Source organism: Poromitra crassiceps (assembly GCF_964638095.1).
Source record: "Poromitra crassiceps genome assembly, chromosome: 1".
In the NCBI taxonomy this organism is placed as follows: Eukaryota; Metazoa; Chordata; class Actinopteri; order Beryciformes; family Melamphaidae; genus Poromitra; species Poromitra crassiceps.
The window spans coordinates 16,470,667-16,489,330 of NC_139623.1; the positions used below are offsets into that span (position 1 = coordinate 16,470,667).

The 18,664-nt window shown below is 44.9% G+C and overlaps 1 protein-coding gene across 1 annotated transcript; it reads right to left on the bottom strand.

Moving 5' to 3' along the window:
- Positions 1–84: 84 nt before the first annotated feature.
- On the bottom strand, positions 85–16,533 carry arhgef5 (Rho guanine nucleotide exchange factor (GEF) 5). Its single transcript, XM_083642640.1, has 15 exons — positions 16,287–16,533; positions 12,345–15,629; positions 9,403–9,448; positions 9,074–9,123; positions 7,860–8,278; positions 6,645–6,805; positions 6,319–6,471; positions 5,898–6,027; positions 5,620–5,694; positions 5,409–5,498; positions 4,495–4,637; positions 2,461–2,604; positions 2,270–2,340; positions 969–1,073; positions 85–808 (listed from the first exon to the last, which is right to left on the bottom strand). The coding sequence occupies exons 2-15, from the start codon at positions 15,607–15,609 to the stop codon at positions 651–653; spliced, it is 5,010 nt and encodes a 1,669-aa protein (XP_083498766.1). The 5' UTR covers positions 15,610–15,629; positions 16,287–16,533; the 3' UTR covers positions 85–650.
- Between the last annotated feature and the right edge of the window lie 2,131 nt (positions 16,534–18,664).

Here is an 18,664-nt window from a genome sequence, read left to right on the forward strand (position 1 = left end):
TCTGTTCAATGTGTTATAGAGACATGCTTGTGAATTAGGGCTATACAAATAAACTTGACATGCTCAAACATGTTTTTATTTTACAAATTTTAATTTTAAGAAATATTATCATGTGCATTATAACAATGTTCTGCACATCTTGAAATTGCGCACTGTCTTTACAAAGTTGTACATTTAGCATGTCTACTCTTAAACAGACATGCATCATATGATCATATACCATTAAATTCTATTCGATATACACAAATAATACATTTTCTAAAAGTGGCATTTCTTGCAAATAGCAAGTTCCCTTTAAAAATATTTCTCAACACACCAGTCCATTGATAGACTAGCACAGGTGTTCTTTGTAGCATAGACAGTGTCCAAAGTATGTCTTGGTGCCACCCGCTTCTCACAGTCACAGGACCCATATCATGGTATTTTCAGGCAGGTCTCTCTGAAACAAGCAAGAGCAAATACTACTTACCAGACCAAAATACTACTTTGGCATGCATTATTACAGCATATCAGTTGTTGCCCGCATTTGTGAACAGTTCAGAGATGGAAATCCACACTTGTAGCATCTCATCATCCACTGTCCAGTCTCCAGTAGCTTGAAGCAGACTGTGGCTCTCATCCTTTGCTGTGTACCTGGGGCTTCCCTCTGTTTAGTCCCTAACTGTGCTCCCAGCAGCTCTGGCTGTTGTAAGTTTGAGGGCATCTGCCAGGTTGCGCTGTTGGACTCTAGGGTTGGTTATAGTCTCCAAATGGGACTCAGGCATCCAGCCACGATGCCGATCAGACAGTCTGGTCCCCTCCACCCAGCCTGCCAACGAGAGAGCGTCCAACACAAAATAAATTAAATTCACCACCATACGCCACCAATACAGGGTCCAAAGCAGTTCCACAATAAAACAGCGTGCAGGTAAATGGTACTTTGCCCAAGAGAATCATGGGAAAGGTAGTTTGATGTTACTTTGTCTTACCATCACTGCTTTGTTGGTGCACCAGTATGATGTCAGCTTTTTCCAGGGACAGCTCATCTGGTTGCTGGGCAACAAAGGCCCGGATACACTGCATCTGTTTGAAATCTGCATGGACAAGAGAGGGGATAGGTCAAACCTACAGTCATAAAGACAAACGAGTCACATTGTAATGCATTATGTGATGCTCACAGAGTGAAGCTACTCTTTAAATGGCAACTGTCATACATTCACAATAAATAGCTATGAGATGCTTTTTCCTATTTCAGAATTAAAACTTAAAGTGTAACTTACCCCCAAAAATTTTTTTTCAGCTTTTAACCATATGGCTTTTGGGGTGGTATGTGAAGGATTCTGGTCAAAATCTCCACATTTGAGACCAATCTGTTACAATTTTACAAACTCCTATCATTTCAGCAGCATAAGTGCCCTCTATGGATTCAAACCTGCTTTTTTTTGTGCCCTCAAATGAATGGCCGATTTGGTACATCGTTACGTTTTTTTTTCATGCGATTATTACTGTAGTTCACGCGGCGCGAGCCCTTTAATTAAGAACAATGCATCATGTGTAATCGCCTACTGTGGCTAATGTTAGCAGCTAGCTAGTTATGTTACATGGCAGTAAAACGCCACTGAATGATTAAGTAATTGATATAACTTTTAACCATTTCGAGTAACACTGTTTCCATACGGATCACCAGCGTTAGTTTGTTGCTTATAACGTGGCTGGCTATATTTCTAACGTTCTATCTATCTATCTCTGATACACTGAAAATACTGGGAGGCGGGCCATAGCGACTATGTTGATGATTTGATTTGACAGTTCTGGGCACTGGCGTTGGCGTTGGCCAATCCTGGCGTGTTCCACCCCCAAATCGATTGTGTTCTGTGTGGGTTCCAGGACGAAACAGGCTCGAGCCAACTACGCTATCTTTGGAGCAGCACAGTAAATACAATATTCCTGGAATGCGAGTTTAACTAAACAGTTACATGTCCTCTGCATTCTACATCAAATGAAGACATTACCGTTTGTTTTAATTTGTATCTTACATACTTATTGGCCAAGTTATGTTAGTTTATCAGCTAGGAATTCTGCCAGGGTACAGAAGGGAGTATAGGCGGCCATCTTGCCTGCAGAGTTTTCAAATCAAGTCGAATACCGTTATGCAAGAAATCTGGGGGGGTCAGTCCCCCTTTAAGTGTTCTAACAGTAATTATTATCTTTGCAACATATTAAAGACTGTGACTAACAAGACAGCAACGTAATTTGTAACATCTAAAGCAGGACGTATACTGTACGTCACCTTGTGCAGCAGAAAAATCTATGTCAGGATGTGGCCGGGACACGGCTGATATCCAGCGCAGCTTATCACTCCTGGAGGAGGAAGCACAGATGAGTGGAAGCATTTTGATGTCATTACAACACAGACACTCTCCAGCGCTGCCCCAGTCCCTTACTGTGTGTCAGTCCTCAGCAGCAGGGCTTTGTACTTACTGTGTGTCAGTCCTCAGCAGCAGGGCTTTGTTGGAGAGGTGGAGGCGGAACAGGTTCTTCTGTAGGGAGTGAAGTTTGACGCGGCAGTTCTCTGCACGCAGGTCTGATACAGGAGCGTGGTCTATCACTGTGAACCTTCCCCCTCTGAAAACACAAGGTATGAGGGAAGGAAAGAGTGTGATCAAATAGAAGAGAGGACAAATGAAGTAGGAAACATGAGGAGAAAAAAAGCATGGAAAAGCATGGAAAGAGCACAAATGATATTGTTACGGTGCAGATAGGTCAGACGTTATAAGCGTCAGTCATGAGCAGTCATTGGTTAGTTTAACTGGAGCTGCCATGTTGTATGAACGAACTATGGCGCGTGTCATGTGTTTTGGGCTTTTGATTGGCTGGCCTGGATAAAGGTAAAGGTAAAGGTAAAGTCCCACTGATTGTCACACAATGTGTGAAATTTGTTCTCCGCATTTGACCCATCCCCTGGGGGAGCGGTGAGCAGCAGCGTGCGCCGCGCTCGGGAATCACATGGTGATTTAACCCCCCAATTCCAACCCTTTGATGCTGAGTGCCAAGCAGGGAGGCAAACGGGTCCCATTTTTATAGTCTTTGGTATGACTCGGCCGGGGATCGAACTCACGACCTCCCAGTCTCAGGGCGGACACTCAGACCACAAGGCCACTGAGCTGGTTAAGAGGGCAGCCCTTACCGAGCGAGCCGGACGCCATTTCAAGGCAGGCATGTCTGTGTGAGAGATATATATGAGAAGAGCTCCATGCCAGCGCATGGAAGAATGTTTGTTAGGCAGACAAACTTGATCATGCGGTAGCAGGGTTGGATGTGGGACTCTGAGGAGATATTGCTGACCAAAACCATCAACTAATCACATTGACTGTTTTGACATTGAACTGAACCCCAGTAGAATAGATGTTTCACCCATGAATGTATGTAGTCGTTTGTCTATCGGTAGTTTTGACGGGCCCTCTGCACGCTGGAGTCAAGCTTCAGAGCTGTGCCAGAGACCGGGACAAGCCGGAGATGAGCTACTTCAAGGTAGGGCTTTCCTTCTCTGTTAAGCAGGGATATCAACTCATGGAGAGTGAAAAAGGTGACAGACCACAGCATCATTCACTTAAGTGCCCTGTTTTGGGATCAAAATGCTGGTTCACTTATCGTGTTATGGTATTCTGTTTTGATGGTGTTGAATGTTAAACCTTAGACCAGGGCTTCTCAACCTTTTGTAACATAAGGCCCACTTCTGACTGTTAAAACATCCCCAAATCCCAAATAAATGAGAAAACAAAACTTGACAAAAAAGGAGAAAACTGGGATGTATGTGTGTTATGCCACTGTCAGCTGTATGGTGATATTCAAACATAACTGCTCAATGAAATTATGCAGCTTAATATGTTTTTTTTTTTTAGGTACCAGTGTGCAGAAATGTGTGTGTGTGTGTGTGGGGGGGGGGGGGTTAACATATTTTCACTGCATGCAGAACGCTTTCTTTAGGACCTGAGTTCTTAAAACCCTATAGCTGACATTATGTCAGACAAGGCTGTAAAGCTATGACTCTTGCGGTTCTAATGTGCACACATTTCATTCAGATATATTGATGTGAGGTCAAGGGACCCATTTGAAAATAGTCTGACTCGTGCCCAGTTACCTTTGTGTTAACATTGCCGACTTTGGAGCCATTTTACACCCACTTCCCAGTGAGCTAGCATAACATGCTACGTGTTCGTCTGGATTTCTAGTTTCTGGAAATACTAGAATCTTTGCTGTAGTTTAAAAATTGAGCGCAGCACCAGACCTCGTCAAACACGGACTCGTGGCCCACTCATTTTTTTAGCTTTAATGTGAAAATATTTCACGCCCCACTAGAGACCTCAACAAAAACCAGAGGCAAGAGAATGATGCTAATAGACCAGATGCACATGAAAGCCGATGACTATAACAATCATTTAAAAATATGCCAGTTCGTGAATGTAGAGAAAATGTGTTTGCTATTGTTTGTGCTCATAATATTTGGTGACTCACTCTTTGTGTAGTGACAGCAGCAAGTAGTCATTGAACAGGTGCAAGTAAATATTCCTCTCCGTTTCCTTCAGATTGAAATCCATCAGTTCAGTGACCAGCCCCTCCCGCACCAGCCTCCGAGATGGACTGATCAGAGGAAGAGTCTGTAGCACACAGAGAGAGAGAGAGAGAGAGAGAGAGAGAGATTATTGTTGTATCATCTGTGTTTATTGTCTGTACTGCTTTGGCAACATGAGTTTCTAACTTGTTATGCCAATAAACCTAGTTTGAATTTGAGAGAGAGAGAGAGAGAGAGAGAGAGAGAGAGAGAGAGAGAGAGAGAGAGAGAGAGAAGACTTGAATTATGTTAGTCACTTTTGTCGTACTCCCTTAATGTCCTAGTGGAATAAGTGAATTATTCAAGAGTTGTCAGAATTTTGTCAGAATTTCTTCACCTATAGTGAAAATGTATGGGATTTAACCCATTCATTCCCGTTCATACACTGTTCTGTTCTGTTCTGTTCTGTTCTGTATACAGGGGGAGTCTCACTGAGAGCAAAGCTCTCTTTTTCAGGAGCGCCCTGTTCACATTCACACCTGGAAGCTGACCAGTACAACAACAGTCTAATCTGCTGGATACTTATCAGCTCCACCCAAGCGGGTGGGGTTAAGGGCCTTGCTCAAGGGCACCTCAGTGGTGGTAATGAGGGAGGGGAAAGTACTGCTTGCAGCTTAAAAACTTCACAAGCTCAAAAATCACCTTAAAAAATAAAGACATTCACAATAGATGAACCCTCAAAAGCAATAATCAATATTCCAATCATTTTACATCCCTATTCATTCATTAGAATGAAAGGGGGTGGAATCCAGACTTTTTTTGGGCTCAAAATTATACCACACTTGAGAGGAAGATAGGCAATGTAGTCATTACTTACCCTGCACTCAAAATCCACTTTTGCACTTAGTGACACCAGAGACTCAATACTCTTCATCTGAGAGATGCTGTCATTGCTTTCTTGAATCAGCTAGAAGAGAGATGAGTGGAAGACACAAAGAAATTAGGCATATGTGACGGAGGACGTACATCCAAATATATTTTATAGCAATAGCAAAATATTGCCAAACTACACAATAGTGTTTGCTTACCTTCTCCAGTAGTTTCAAAGCTGTGATAGCATGCATCGCCTCCTCAGTACCTGGAGCAGTTCTCTTCACAATGTTCTGGATGGAAAGAGACAGTGTGTACAAGTGAGACAAAAGGAACAGGGGCAAACATACCGTTAAATGCACACACACACGCGCGCGCACACGCACGCGCACACACACACACACACACACACACACACACACACACACACACACACACACACACACACACACACACACACACACACACACACACACACACACACACACACACACACCTGGACTAGCAGCTTAATTCTTGTGATCCTCTGGAAGGGGAGGACAAGGAAGGAGCGAAGGGGAAGTCTCTGACAGACAGGACTCCTCTCCAATTTATCCACTATTCTCTTGAACCCTGGATTCTCATCCCTGAGAGAAAGAAACAAACAAACAAACAAACAAACAAACAAAGTGTGAAATAAGCTGATGGTGGATGTTCATTTATACTGAAAATCATATATTCATGAGTTGAAATTAGATGAACTTTTGAACTTACAATTAAGGTTGTATGTATTACCGTAGATTAACTATTAGATTATTATATTAACTAATTAAGGTTGTATGTATTAGATTAACTATTAGATTATTATATTAACTAATTAAGGTTGTATGTCAGTAATGATGGTTGATACTAATGGTATAAATGGTGACATGGCTCACATGAGTCTCTGGTAGGTGGCATCCTGATATGATTGGTTGGTGAGGTAGGGCACATAAACCATTTTGAAGCGTTGGCAGTAGCGAGCGATGAGGTCACACACAGTAAAAGTTATCATGTCAGAATCCACTTGCTCCTCCAGCTTTGAGAGAAAACTAAAGGGGGGGAAACAAAGAACTGTTTAAAGTCTATTTCTCCTCCAGACTTCTGAAGTTCTACCAGCACAGCTCCAATAAGTTAGATTGTCACATGAGCAGTCACATGTGCTCTAAAATGTGTCAGTATGATCAACAGTGTCAGTTTGTAAAGAATCCTTAACAGCTCTAACCTGTGGCTGATGGCACGGACATCAGCCAGGCGGGAAAACAGCCAGTTCCTGTCCTGCGTGGTCAACAGCGCCCCCAGCTGTTTGTTCTTAACAAAGTGTTCCACCACAATGTCTAAACTCCTGCAGTAGGAAGCCTCGGAGGTCACCATCTCAAACCTCACCTAGACAGGAGAAAGAGGCAGGGGGAAAACACAAGTGGAAGAGGATTAACACATTGAGCAAGAGACAGCCAGACAAAACCACAATTTGTCACTTCTGTAGAAGTACTCGCCCTAGACTAGGCTATGATGAGGAGGCAGGGATGTCTGCCAAAAGGCCTTGGATTTCACAAAGAATGGAAATGATTCAACTCTAAAACGTTTGTGTTAAACTATGCAGGCAAACACCTGCAATACTAGAGAGAAGTACAACAAGGTATACCAATCCCGCCCTCTGGGTATACTGTCATCATCTTCCCTCTGCCGGGAAGCTGCAGATTTCTTATAAGTGGATTCTCCTAAATGACATTTGGAGTGAGAACTGTCACATCAACTGATTCTTACACTCATAAATATTCATATAGAGACCATCGATTGCGATGGGATCACACCAGCCGCGACTTAAAATTAATGTGGGCACTGTGCGTGGCCGGCCCCCTTGCTTGGAACACATCTATTTTCGAACTCTGCCTTCATTTTGATGTCAACTACACACCTATATTGTTTCGTGACTGCATCTTGCACGGTTCTGATGCTATTGCGCTAACTATAAGATATAAACACCCGGTAAAGTACTCAAAACAGCTCCTGTGGTAGTTCCGCCTACAATAGGTGTCTCCAGGACCACATTTTGCCTTGATATCTCTCACACACACACACACACACACACACACACACACACACACACACGATGAAAACAATACCAACCCCGCTAGCGCGGCTGGTAATGAGCTTGCTATGATCAAAATCTCACATGCTGTAGAAAAGGATTCATTGGCTTTTTTTTGTAATCGTATCAAATGGTGAGTGCACGTTCAGACACGTTACGTGCTGCAGAAGCACGTTACGTGCTACAGAAGCACGTTACGTGCTGCAGAAGCACGTTACGTGCTGCAGAAGCACGTTACGTGGTGCAGAAGCACGTTACATGCTGCAGAAGCACGTTACGTGCTGCAGAAGCACGTTACGTGCTGCAGAAGCGTACGCCATATGATGCATGTGGTGCATATGATGTTACCTCCTGTAGGCGCCTCTGGTCCTCCGTCAGCTCCTCCAGCTCAGCACTGTTCCTGACTCCTGGCAGATCCCGCCACAATGTGGCCGACTGGGTGAGAGAGATGGACAGACGGGGGGAGGAGGGCCTGCCTTCAGTCTTGGGGGGCTCGGGGAGAGGCAGGTTCTTGGAACTGGTGCTACTGGTGACAGACGGAGTGTGGGACAGGGAGTGCGGGTGGGGCACGGGGGGCAGGGGAGGGAGGGGTCTGCGGGCCGGAGGGGGTGAGGGAGCTGGAGAGGAGGAGGGAGAGGAGGAGGGGAGGGGGGCGATGAGGTGGCTGCTGGGCTCCTCGCCTGTAGAGACGACATCGGAGCGAGCTTGGCGCAGGATCTCAATGTTCTGGGCTGCCTCGCTGTACTGCTGGTAGAGCTGGGCCTCATCTGAGGAGGACAGGAGACACAGAGGAGCACCGACAGACAGAAAGAAGGAGAGCAGGAGAGAAGAGGGAGCAAGAGAGAAGGACGATTGAAAAATAAAGGAAGCAGAAGAGACAGGAACAGTTAGTCAGGAGGAGATGTTTGCGTTTGACATTCCATTTACACATGGAATGCAAAGTCACTGCAGCAGCTGGTTTTTCATCAAGTTGGGAGATCTGAATGCCTGCAGAAACCTGTCTGTGGCCCTGGAGCACACACACACACACACACACATACACACACACACACACACGGCCTTCCCCATTTCACGCAATACTCATATGAGTCATTGGTCAAGATAACTACTACCATTTTAGGATGTTTGAAAAACAAGTTTGAAAAATGATGTGAACCAACAGCAAAATGTGGACAAGCTTCCGTTCAGTTGTGTATTCTGTTAAAATTCAGAGGAAATTAGTGTCGAGTTAGACATAAACAACTAGTGAGCCAGTGTCCGCAGGCAGATGAGTCACACACACTGAAGGGAAATGCTCCATCACGTAAAGCCTTTCCCAACCGCAGTCTGAGAAGATCAAATCTGCAGACACACGTCACTCACTCGTCGCCTACATATTGCAATCATCAATCTGTAGTTTTCTTCTAAAATGACATTGTAATTGATGAAAAACAGCTTCTACTGCAAAAGGATACGATACCAAATTCCTCCCCCCTTTGGTCTGCCTCCAAAGACAGTAAGCTACACATAACACATATAAACTGGGTCATAGGTCAAAATAGAGATGCTGAAAAGATACTCACTGAAAAACTTTGAGTTCCTTTTCGTTCTTCCAATTGTGTCCAAAACACTCCTGCAATGCCAAGGACGTCACAACATTTACAAATGTGTTGATTGTCTAAACTGTACACACCAGGAAACACACCTAGCTTGAATTGCTATTTTGAGAAGAACTACATGTTTTTTACGGAGCCTGCCTGGCATCACCCTTAAAGTAAAAGCAAACCCATGCTCATTTTCAATACCAGTCGTAATTCAAAATTGACCTGGTCAATTTCTATATCTTGTAACATCTGCCGTTGTATCGCAATGTATTTGATCACATCACGTGATCTGTGATTGTTTCACTCACCTCAGGTCCACTTCTCCCCAGCTGTCACTCCTAGCATCTTCATCATCTAGAAGAAAGTATCCATTCACCCAGTCAAGATACAACAGCATTTCCTGATTACTGTGCTATAGCCTAATACGTTTACTATGAACTACCACAAGGGTATGGATGAATTAACAATGAATGAAAATAAAAAAATCTAAAACAAATAAATAAGATATAATTAGTATAATTAATTTTGTAATTCAGCTACAATAAGTAAGACAGCAAAGAGTTATCTCCAAAACTCTGTCTCAAGTTTTTCCTGCTATATCTCAATACAAAGTCTAGCTCTGAGATGTGCTCTGTGGCGATTGCATCCAGGATTCACCCTCTGCACTTCTTAAGGCTCTGGTGTCTGGTTTTCCCTCCTTTCCCCACCTTCTCTTATCTCTCCGCCCACCACCTGTGATCACACTACTGTTGAACTGACTGTGACGCAGTTTCCAATTCAAAGAAACATAATCTCTTCAAATCAGTTCAATGACAATCTGGATGATTCAGAAAGGAAATGTACACTGCAAAACAAAGGATGAGCCTGAAACCTCATGTGTGACTTAAAAAAAAGAAAGACAAAACAAAGATGATTTACCCCCTCACAGAGTATGTGTATTTTGGTTCAAGACTAAATGTTGCTTCCTCTGTGTGGCAGTGTAGGGTCAAATGTGTTAGACCAGTGATTCTTAAACTGTTTCATATCAGAGACCCCTAATTTAGTCCATTAAGGCCTCAGACTCAAATTTGATGAGATTTTGTGTCTCAGACCCAAATCTGAGATGTTTTTGTCAGATATGATGTTGTCCAGATTTCCATGACTATCTGTATTGTAGGTCGAGAGATAACAGATTTCCATGACTATCTGTATTGTAGGTCGAGAGATAACAGTGAAACTACCATCAAAATGGTCATTCTTCTACATTCTCTAATCTTAACAGGGTTCCCACACATTTCCATAGATAATAATACCATTTCCTTGTAATGTGAGGTGGTGACTCTGATATACCAGGAATTATTACTACACAGGACAAATGAAAGTGAATCTGAAATAAAACATGAATTGCCAAACTTTCGGCGGAGACTAAAAACTCACCTGGGCCCTTCTTGAACTAACATCTTTTAATTAAAAAGAAATCCTACTCAAACTACTTCCTACATGGCGCTAGTCTATCAAAATATCTTTGTCATTGATTGTGTTGCATAGTTGTTTTCTGTACTGTTGACAAATGTGATATTGTAAGTCGCTTTGGACAAAAGCGTCTGCTAAATGACATAATGTAATGTAATAAGTTAAGTTAAGTTAAGTTATCCTTTATTTATCCCCTTGGGGAAATTCATCTTCTGCATTTGACCCATCCTCTACTAGGAACCTTCCTAGAACTAGGAGCAGTGGGCAGCCACTGTGCAGCGCCCGGGGACCAACTCTAGTTCTTTTGCCAGTACCTTGGTCAGGGGCACTGACAGGAGTATTAACCCTAACATACATGTCTTTCTTTGATGGTGGGAGGAAACCGGAGCACCCGGAGAAAACCCACACGGACACGGGGAGAACATGCAAACTCCACACAGAAAGGACCTGGGACGGACCGGGGTTCAAACCCGGGACCTTCTTGCTGTGAGGCAACAGTGTTAACCACTGAGCCACCGTGCCGTCCCATGAATGAATTTCCCATGAATGAATTTATAATAATATAAAATATAGGGGTGGGAATCACCAGATGCCACACGATATGAATCAAATAATGGTGAGGTTTAACAATCTAAGAATCACTGTGTTAGACCAGTGATTCACAAACTTTGTCACGTCAAGGACCCCTAAACTGACACAAATTAGACCAGGGCCCATCTGATAGGATTTTAGCTTTTAGATTTTATTGATTTGTTTTATCACAGAAGGTGTATGACCCATGACCAAACCAGCCATTCAATCTGTCACTTATGGAATTGTAGTGAAAATAAATGATTCCCCTTTTTGCTGGGGACCCCCTGGGACCCCCTTAAGGAGCCCTGGGCTTCCCCAGACCCCATGTTGAGAACCGCTGTGTTAGCCTGATGACGTTAGATTAGAAAATGTATCATACTTGCTGATTAATGAGCAAATAATTGGACATGATCATCAAAGAGAGTGAGGTGATGTTATTTGGTTATATGATTACCTAAGTTACTCAATAAACATTGGTGAGACTGATTTGAGCAGATAACCTCTGATTCCATCCTCCATCTCCTTTATTTACCTGGTGTCGAGAATATTCTGGTTCTGCGATCCCTTCCGACACCTTCCTGTTCCTCCTCTATGCGCTCTTCTTTTCTTCGTTCGGTTGTTTTGCGGATTCCCCTTCTTCTCATGCGAGCCTCGGGACCCAAATCTCGGAAGCTGCAGCTGCTCTTGACTACCCCTCCTCCTCCTCTCCTCTCTGCCTCCTCCTCTCCCTCTCTGCCCCCCTCCTCGGTTCCTTCTCCACGGCTCACCTCTCCCACCCCCTCCCCGGTGTCCCCCTCCTCGCCCTCCTCTCCCTGCCTCTCCTCTTCACTCTCACCCATTCTGTCTTCCTCCCCCTCCTTCGCCTCTATGGAGGGGATGGGGAGGTCAGACTCACTTTCGTAATTGAGAATAGGGCAGCTGCTGGGTTTGTACAAAGTGTTGCACACAGACAGATACATCTCCACTTCTTTCTCTCTGCTTGCTTCTTCTTCTACTCGCGTTAGCTTAGCCTCATCGCCTGCCTCCACCGTAATAATCACCTCCATATCTTCTGCTGCCTTTTCTAAGTGGTGGTGAGCAGAAGGCCCAGTATCTTTGTCCAAGGGAGGACAAGCCTCCTCCCTTTCTGTGTCTAACAGTATGACAGTATGAGTGTATGTAGGTGTGTCACCATGCATAGCTGTTGACTGGTCAGCATGCATGTCTGCTTGGCTCTGCACCATACCTCTGGACTCCTCCAGCTCCAGTGGCTCCGCCTCTCCCTCATCCAACTCCGGCTCTGAGTGCGGTTCATCCGTTCTCAACTTTTGCACTTGGGCATAAACAGGCATCTCTCCAACCCCCTCTGCCGTCTCCTCTTGTCGTTCCTCTGTCTTGGTCCCTCTCTCAGACTGCTCGATCTCCCGGTGTGCCTGTTGCCCTGAACTAGGCTCATCAATTGCCTTTTCCTCAGAGGCTCCCAAGATCTCTTGCACTACATTTTTCGCCCATTTAAGGTGGGGTGCCTGGGAATGTCGCTTGGCCTCCTCTTTCATGCTCCATGCTCCGCTCATACGGATCCGGATGGCCACCTCCTCCTCTGGACTCATTGTTGCTACATTAATCCCATCCAAGGGGGTTTGGATTGGCACAAAGTTCCCTTGAGAACCAACCTCACCATAGGGATTACAGGGGCTTGGCGAAAGTCTCTCTCCTTCTCTTCCTGTCTGCCCTGTGCACTCTTTGTTTCTCTCTCTCCATTCTCGGAGGAGTTTTTCAGTCTGTGAGTCTCTTCGTATCGGCCCGATCTCTGCATACGGGTGCTCCACCTTGCCTTTCACTTCTTCTCCAGTCTCTGCGTCTTCAAATTCAGAAGACGTGCTATATATTATATTCACTCTGGATGTCTCATTGGTGTTGTCATCGGGTCTCTCCTCCTTCGGCACGTTATACTTGTCCCTCTCTCTTTTGGTCTCAGTCTCTTGGTGGTTGTTGTTGTTGTTGTTGATGGGGTAATCATCATTTCTACTCAGAACAGGATGTAGGTCATCCTGGGAAGGCTGTGTGATGTCATCACTCCCATACTGACTACTTCCAGATTTTGGGTTGTCCTTTTCCGCTCCTCCCGACAGATCCGGGTCTGACATCTTATCCGGCTTTGAGCGTGGCAGGGTTTGCCCGATGACACAGAAGACATACTTGGGGTGTTTTTCCTTCACCTGTCCCTCACTGTCTTCTCTCACTTCATCAACCCTATCCTCCCTTCCTTCTCTCCATTCCTCCTCTACATCATACCCCTTGACGCCAGCGGGTGGGCCGTCATCATAACTGACGCCACCATCCCAGAATTCCCTACAATCCTCAAATTCCTCTTTCTCATCTCCGCTGGACATAGTGACAAAAACGTCCTCTCCTGACAGCATTTTCTCCTGCTCTGGCTCCCTTCCTCCTTCACTCTCAGCGCGGGCACAATAACCGCTCCCTCCCTCTTCCTCTCTGTCACTCTCCTCTGTGTTATCTGTCGTGTTCTCTCCCTCTCTCCCCTCTATCTCTCCATCGCTGTCAAACAGATGTTCCTTTCCTCCCCTATCTCCCTCTCTCCAGTCCTCACTCACCTCCTCTCCATCAACACTTACGCCCTCTGTCTCTCCCCTCTGCTCCTCGCACTCCTCTCTCCTTCCATGCCTCCTGCTTTCACAGTGGCTTCCACTGGACTTGCTTTGGTCTGAGTACTTCTTATCCTGTTCCTCATTTACCCTCCGCCCCTGTCTCGCCCACTCTGCCTGGGACTCCACTGTCCCCTCTTCTCTTCCTCTTGCCCTCTCTTCTCTTCCTCTTGTGCTCTCTTTTCTCCTTGTGTGTCTCTCTCTTTCTATGAATTCCTCCTCCACAGATGAGTCTTTGCTATATTTGCCCCTATCTGGCACTAACCACATCCTTCTCTGCTCCACCGTGCCAGCTGTCTTCTCCTCTCTTTCACTTTCTGCCGTGCTGCTGTCTCTCCCAGATTCCCTCTCTTCATAACTGTCTCTCCCCCTTCTGTATCGTCTCTCACTGTCCATGTCGCTGCTCCACTCTCCGCTGCTCTGGGCTCGCGGGGGCGGCCTGGGGGCTGTCTCGCCTGCTGCATCGTCCCGCCTAAGATTGGTCTCTCTTTCCTTTCTTTCCCTGCCGCTCCTCTCCTTGTCTTCCCTCTCTCTGCATCGCTCTCCCTCTCTCCGGTCACTGGGCCACCCTCTGTCGTCTTGACCACCCCCCTTTACGTCTCTCACACCATCCTTCCGTCTCTCCCCCTCCCTCTCTTTTCCCCTGTCCTGCTCTCTGTACATGTCCCTAGCTTTCTCTGCTCCCCTCTCTCGCCCTTGGTCTCTCGCTCTGGGTCCATACGCTTCTCTTTCCCTCTCCTCTCTGTACCTCTGCCTGTTCTCCCTGTGTCTCTGCCTGTCTCGCTCGCTCTCCCTTGCCGTCCTACCATTGTTTTCACCCTCACTTCTACTGTGTTGATCCACTAACTCTGCTCTCGCCCTGTCCTTTGCTCTCTCCTTCCTCACCTCCGTCTCGTCACTGTCTCCGTCACTCTTGGTGTCCCTCTTTCCATTCCTCCTCTCTGCCTTTCCCCCGTCCTCTCTATCTGAGTAGATCTGTCCATCTCTTCTTCTGCGCGGAGAAGGCATCCTGGCCTCTCTCTCTCCCAAGTTGGGTCTTGGCTTCCCTCGCTGTCTAGCTGCATCCCACTCTCTTCTGTCCCGTGGGTCAAAGACCTCCAAGTCCCTCGCTCTCCTCCGCTCTCGGAAATCGGGATCAGACTCCCTCTGTCTTTCCCTTTGCCGCACTGTCCCATCTTCCATGGGGGTTCCTCCATTGTTTCGAAATCCATCTCTTTCCCTCTCTCTGTACCTCTCTCTCCTCCATGCTCTCTCTTTTTCTCTCTCAAAGTCATCAAACTCTATCCTTTTTTGCTTGTCTAATATCCTCTCCCCCCCTCTTTCCTCATCTTTCTCATTAAATACAATCACTCTTCTGTCTCTCTCTTGGCTGCCCCTTCTCATTCTGGGGAATGTGTCTCCTTTCTTCCTAACACTTTCTATTTCTCGCTCAGCCCCCTTCTCTAAATGTGACAATGGCCTTCCATTTGGGTTTCCCTCTCCTTCTTGCCTCCTTTTTCTCTCCCGCCGTTCTCGCTCTCCCTCTCTCGGTCTGGGTGCAGGAGGCCGTTCTCGCTGTCCCTCTCTCGGTCTGGGTGCAGGAGGCCGCTCTCGGTCAGACAATTTCTCCCGTGGGTCTAAGTCTTTCCCTTTGTATCTTGTTTTGTCTCTCATTCTGTCCATTTCTCTTTCCCTCCTCCATTCTTCCTCTCGGTTCCTTTCTGTCTCTCGCTCTGACTGGGCAACAGCTCCGGGTCTGGGACTGGGGTCCCGGGAGAACTGTCCACCTGGCTGATGTTTGCGGTCAGCAGTGTTTGGATTGGATACAGTGTCAAACAGGGTGCAGCTGGGCCTTTTGGTCCCCATTGTAGCATAATTTTCAGAACCTAAAAGACATATACAGTACATAATCAATTTAGACACAATATAACTGAGAACAGTCAGAGATAAAGAGTCAGCCTATTGTCAGTAATAAATCACTGTTTGACAGATCAAAAGAAAATATAATCAGGAGGTCTACAAACCAGAGGGGAGTACAACTACAAACTGTGTTACTGCTAAAAACACAACACAAGTTAAAACACAAGTTACTGCTGTCTCTGGAAAGTATGTCATTATGTGTATTCAAAGGAAACATTGTAACTCATCTAGTTATGTTCAATAAATTGCTCCACCTATTGTATTCTAGAGCGATCTTTAACCCACACTGTATTTTGAGTCACACGGTTGTGCAGAAACTCTTTTGCGGACTGCTGGCTGCATTTCTACATTATAAGTGGACATTTCTACATTATAAGTGGACATTTCTACATTATAAGTGGGAAAAAACAGGTCAGAAGAAAAGGTGACACCCTGTTACAGTCTTTCAGAATGTAGCACAGACCTGCGAAGCACAGCATACCAAAATAAGCCTTTCGGAAAGCAAAGGGCCTGTGACACATCGTCAAGGCATGTTGCAGTCGTAAACCACAATAGCGTTCAAGCTCAAACATGAATTTATAAAAGTGTCAAACTGTAATCCATTAAGGTAATTAGCAACTCACCTGAATGTAGTTTCTAGGGAGATCTGATCTCCCCCGTCCAACTCAGCCCAAAAGCATGGGGTTGCACAACACACAAGAATTCATTCCCAGCATTCACAGCAGTGCCTAGGTGCCTTTGAACAAATGCTCTACTTTTCTTACTCAATGTGAACTCTCTCTCTCTCTCTGTCTCACACACACTCTCGACACGTTTAACTCTCTGTTTACGCCTGAACACTCTTGCTTTTCCTCTTCTTTCTGCCTCTGCCTTTCTGATTCTCCCCCACCTCCCTCCCTCCTCAAATTCCCAAACAAGTCTCAACAGATTGACACCTATCTCCCCCGTCCTGTCCTCCTCTCTGTCTTGTCTCCACAGTCACCGTTACTGAACAGGGAGAGATCTCCCACAAATCTAATCAAAGCTGTGGAGTCTGACCACAAAACAATCCTTTCCCTTCCCCTCTGTTGCTGACGTGATCGTCTGTCCTGATCCCCGCGTAAAAGTAGACAACTCTCTCCTTCTCTCCTGCCCCATTCTTGGCTCACCAAACACAGGAAGTCAGTGCACCTCCTGAGTGTCTCTCTTGGAGCTGCGATTGGTCGGTATGGAGCAGCCGGGTGTGTCTGCACAACACACACAGCCAGGTAATTTAGGCTGTGATTATACAAGGAAAAGTGGGGGGAGGGGAGAGTGAGAAGGAGAGAGGTTTCAGAGCACAGACAAACAAACTCATAAGCTGCAGAGAGCCAACAGAGCCTCTACTGCAGCCTATTTAAACTTCACTAACATTCCCTTGAGAAGTTATACATATGGAAAAGAAAGGGTCATAGCCTGAGTGAAAATGAAAGGAGAAAAAAAGATGAAGCAATCACAGAGAAGGAAATGGAGGGGCATTACATGGGTGATCTTAACTGTCAACTATTAACTAAAATGGTGATTCATTTGCAGATGTTCACAGATGTTTTCACTTGTCTGGCAAGCGAGACATGAACCATGTGACCTGATATATAGGATAAAATGGGAGTGATGATTCTCTGTCTATAGGTTAAGGAACAGTAATTGCAGCAGCTAGGCACTAATAATGACACTGTAGCTAAATTAATCACTATTCCCATGACATTTTCATGCTCTTTGGACTTGCTGTTCCGCATGAGCAGGAGTAAAGATTTGAATAGGAACACAATGATGTACTTTATATAAGTAAGTGATCCTTATGGATTGGAGAGGGATGTAACAGACACATAGACTAATTGTTTACCACCTATAATTTCATCATTTAAATTAGCTTTGTTGAGATATGCAAATTTCTGCATGAATGGGACATTCTATTGCAAATCAGTCTGATCAAACCCTCAATATCTAATGGTTGACTGATAATCAGATTCAGAGTGATAACCTGAAAGGATTATAGGCTATGTGAAACAACAGTGTAAAAAAAAAAGCTGTGTGTCATTGTTACTGATGCACTTGAAACTGGCCATTTTATACTCTCATTCTGGAGCATTGTTCTGGAGGCATTAAAGCTATGAGATACACTGTATCTCATATAGCTTTACAGAATGGAAATGTAATGAAAACACAGCATCCTAAAATGTTTTTTTCTCCCATAGTTAACACCCACAATCCCATACTTACCAGTATATTTAGAGATGATAAAATGAATTTTAACACAGTATAAATGTCCTGTTTCCAAGCCAATTCATGTAATAAATCCACAAAACATATGAATTAGGTCAATAAAACACAATTTTGTCAGGGATCCACAAGGATTTATTGTTGTTTGATATGAGAATTCAATTTCTGTTTATTCTGATCTGAACAAAATCATACCTAAGAGGATCAGAGACAAAATCTCTGGGCTCCGTGGCTGGTTGAGAATCTGTGTGTAAGGGAGGGGATACCAATGGGAATGAATAGTGAAGCCTTAAAGGAGAACTTCACCGAAAAACAATGCTGATTTATTTTGCACGTGATCTCACACATTAGCCTACCCGAAAACTGTAAACAGTTTAGCAGGCATTCATTTAGTTTTACAGTTATTGAGAGTTGATTTCAGTTAGGCTCGCCCGCTATACGGGCTTGCTAGTTCTGCTGTAGGGCAGCCTCGCCCGCCCTGCAGCATGCTCGGCCGCGCAGCTGATGATGTCACAATGCCACCACTGACAGAATTGCCCTAAGCCCCTTGTTTATATATATATATATATATATATATATATATATATATATATATATATATATATATATATATATATATATATATATATATACACATGTACGTGGGCTTCAGCGGATTGTCAAGCAAAGACAATTAAAAATTTTGACGGAGATTCAGAGGGAGTGGACTGAGGCTGGAGTCAGTCATAACTGAGAAGTAACTGCTGATTTTCTTCACACTATT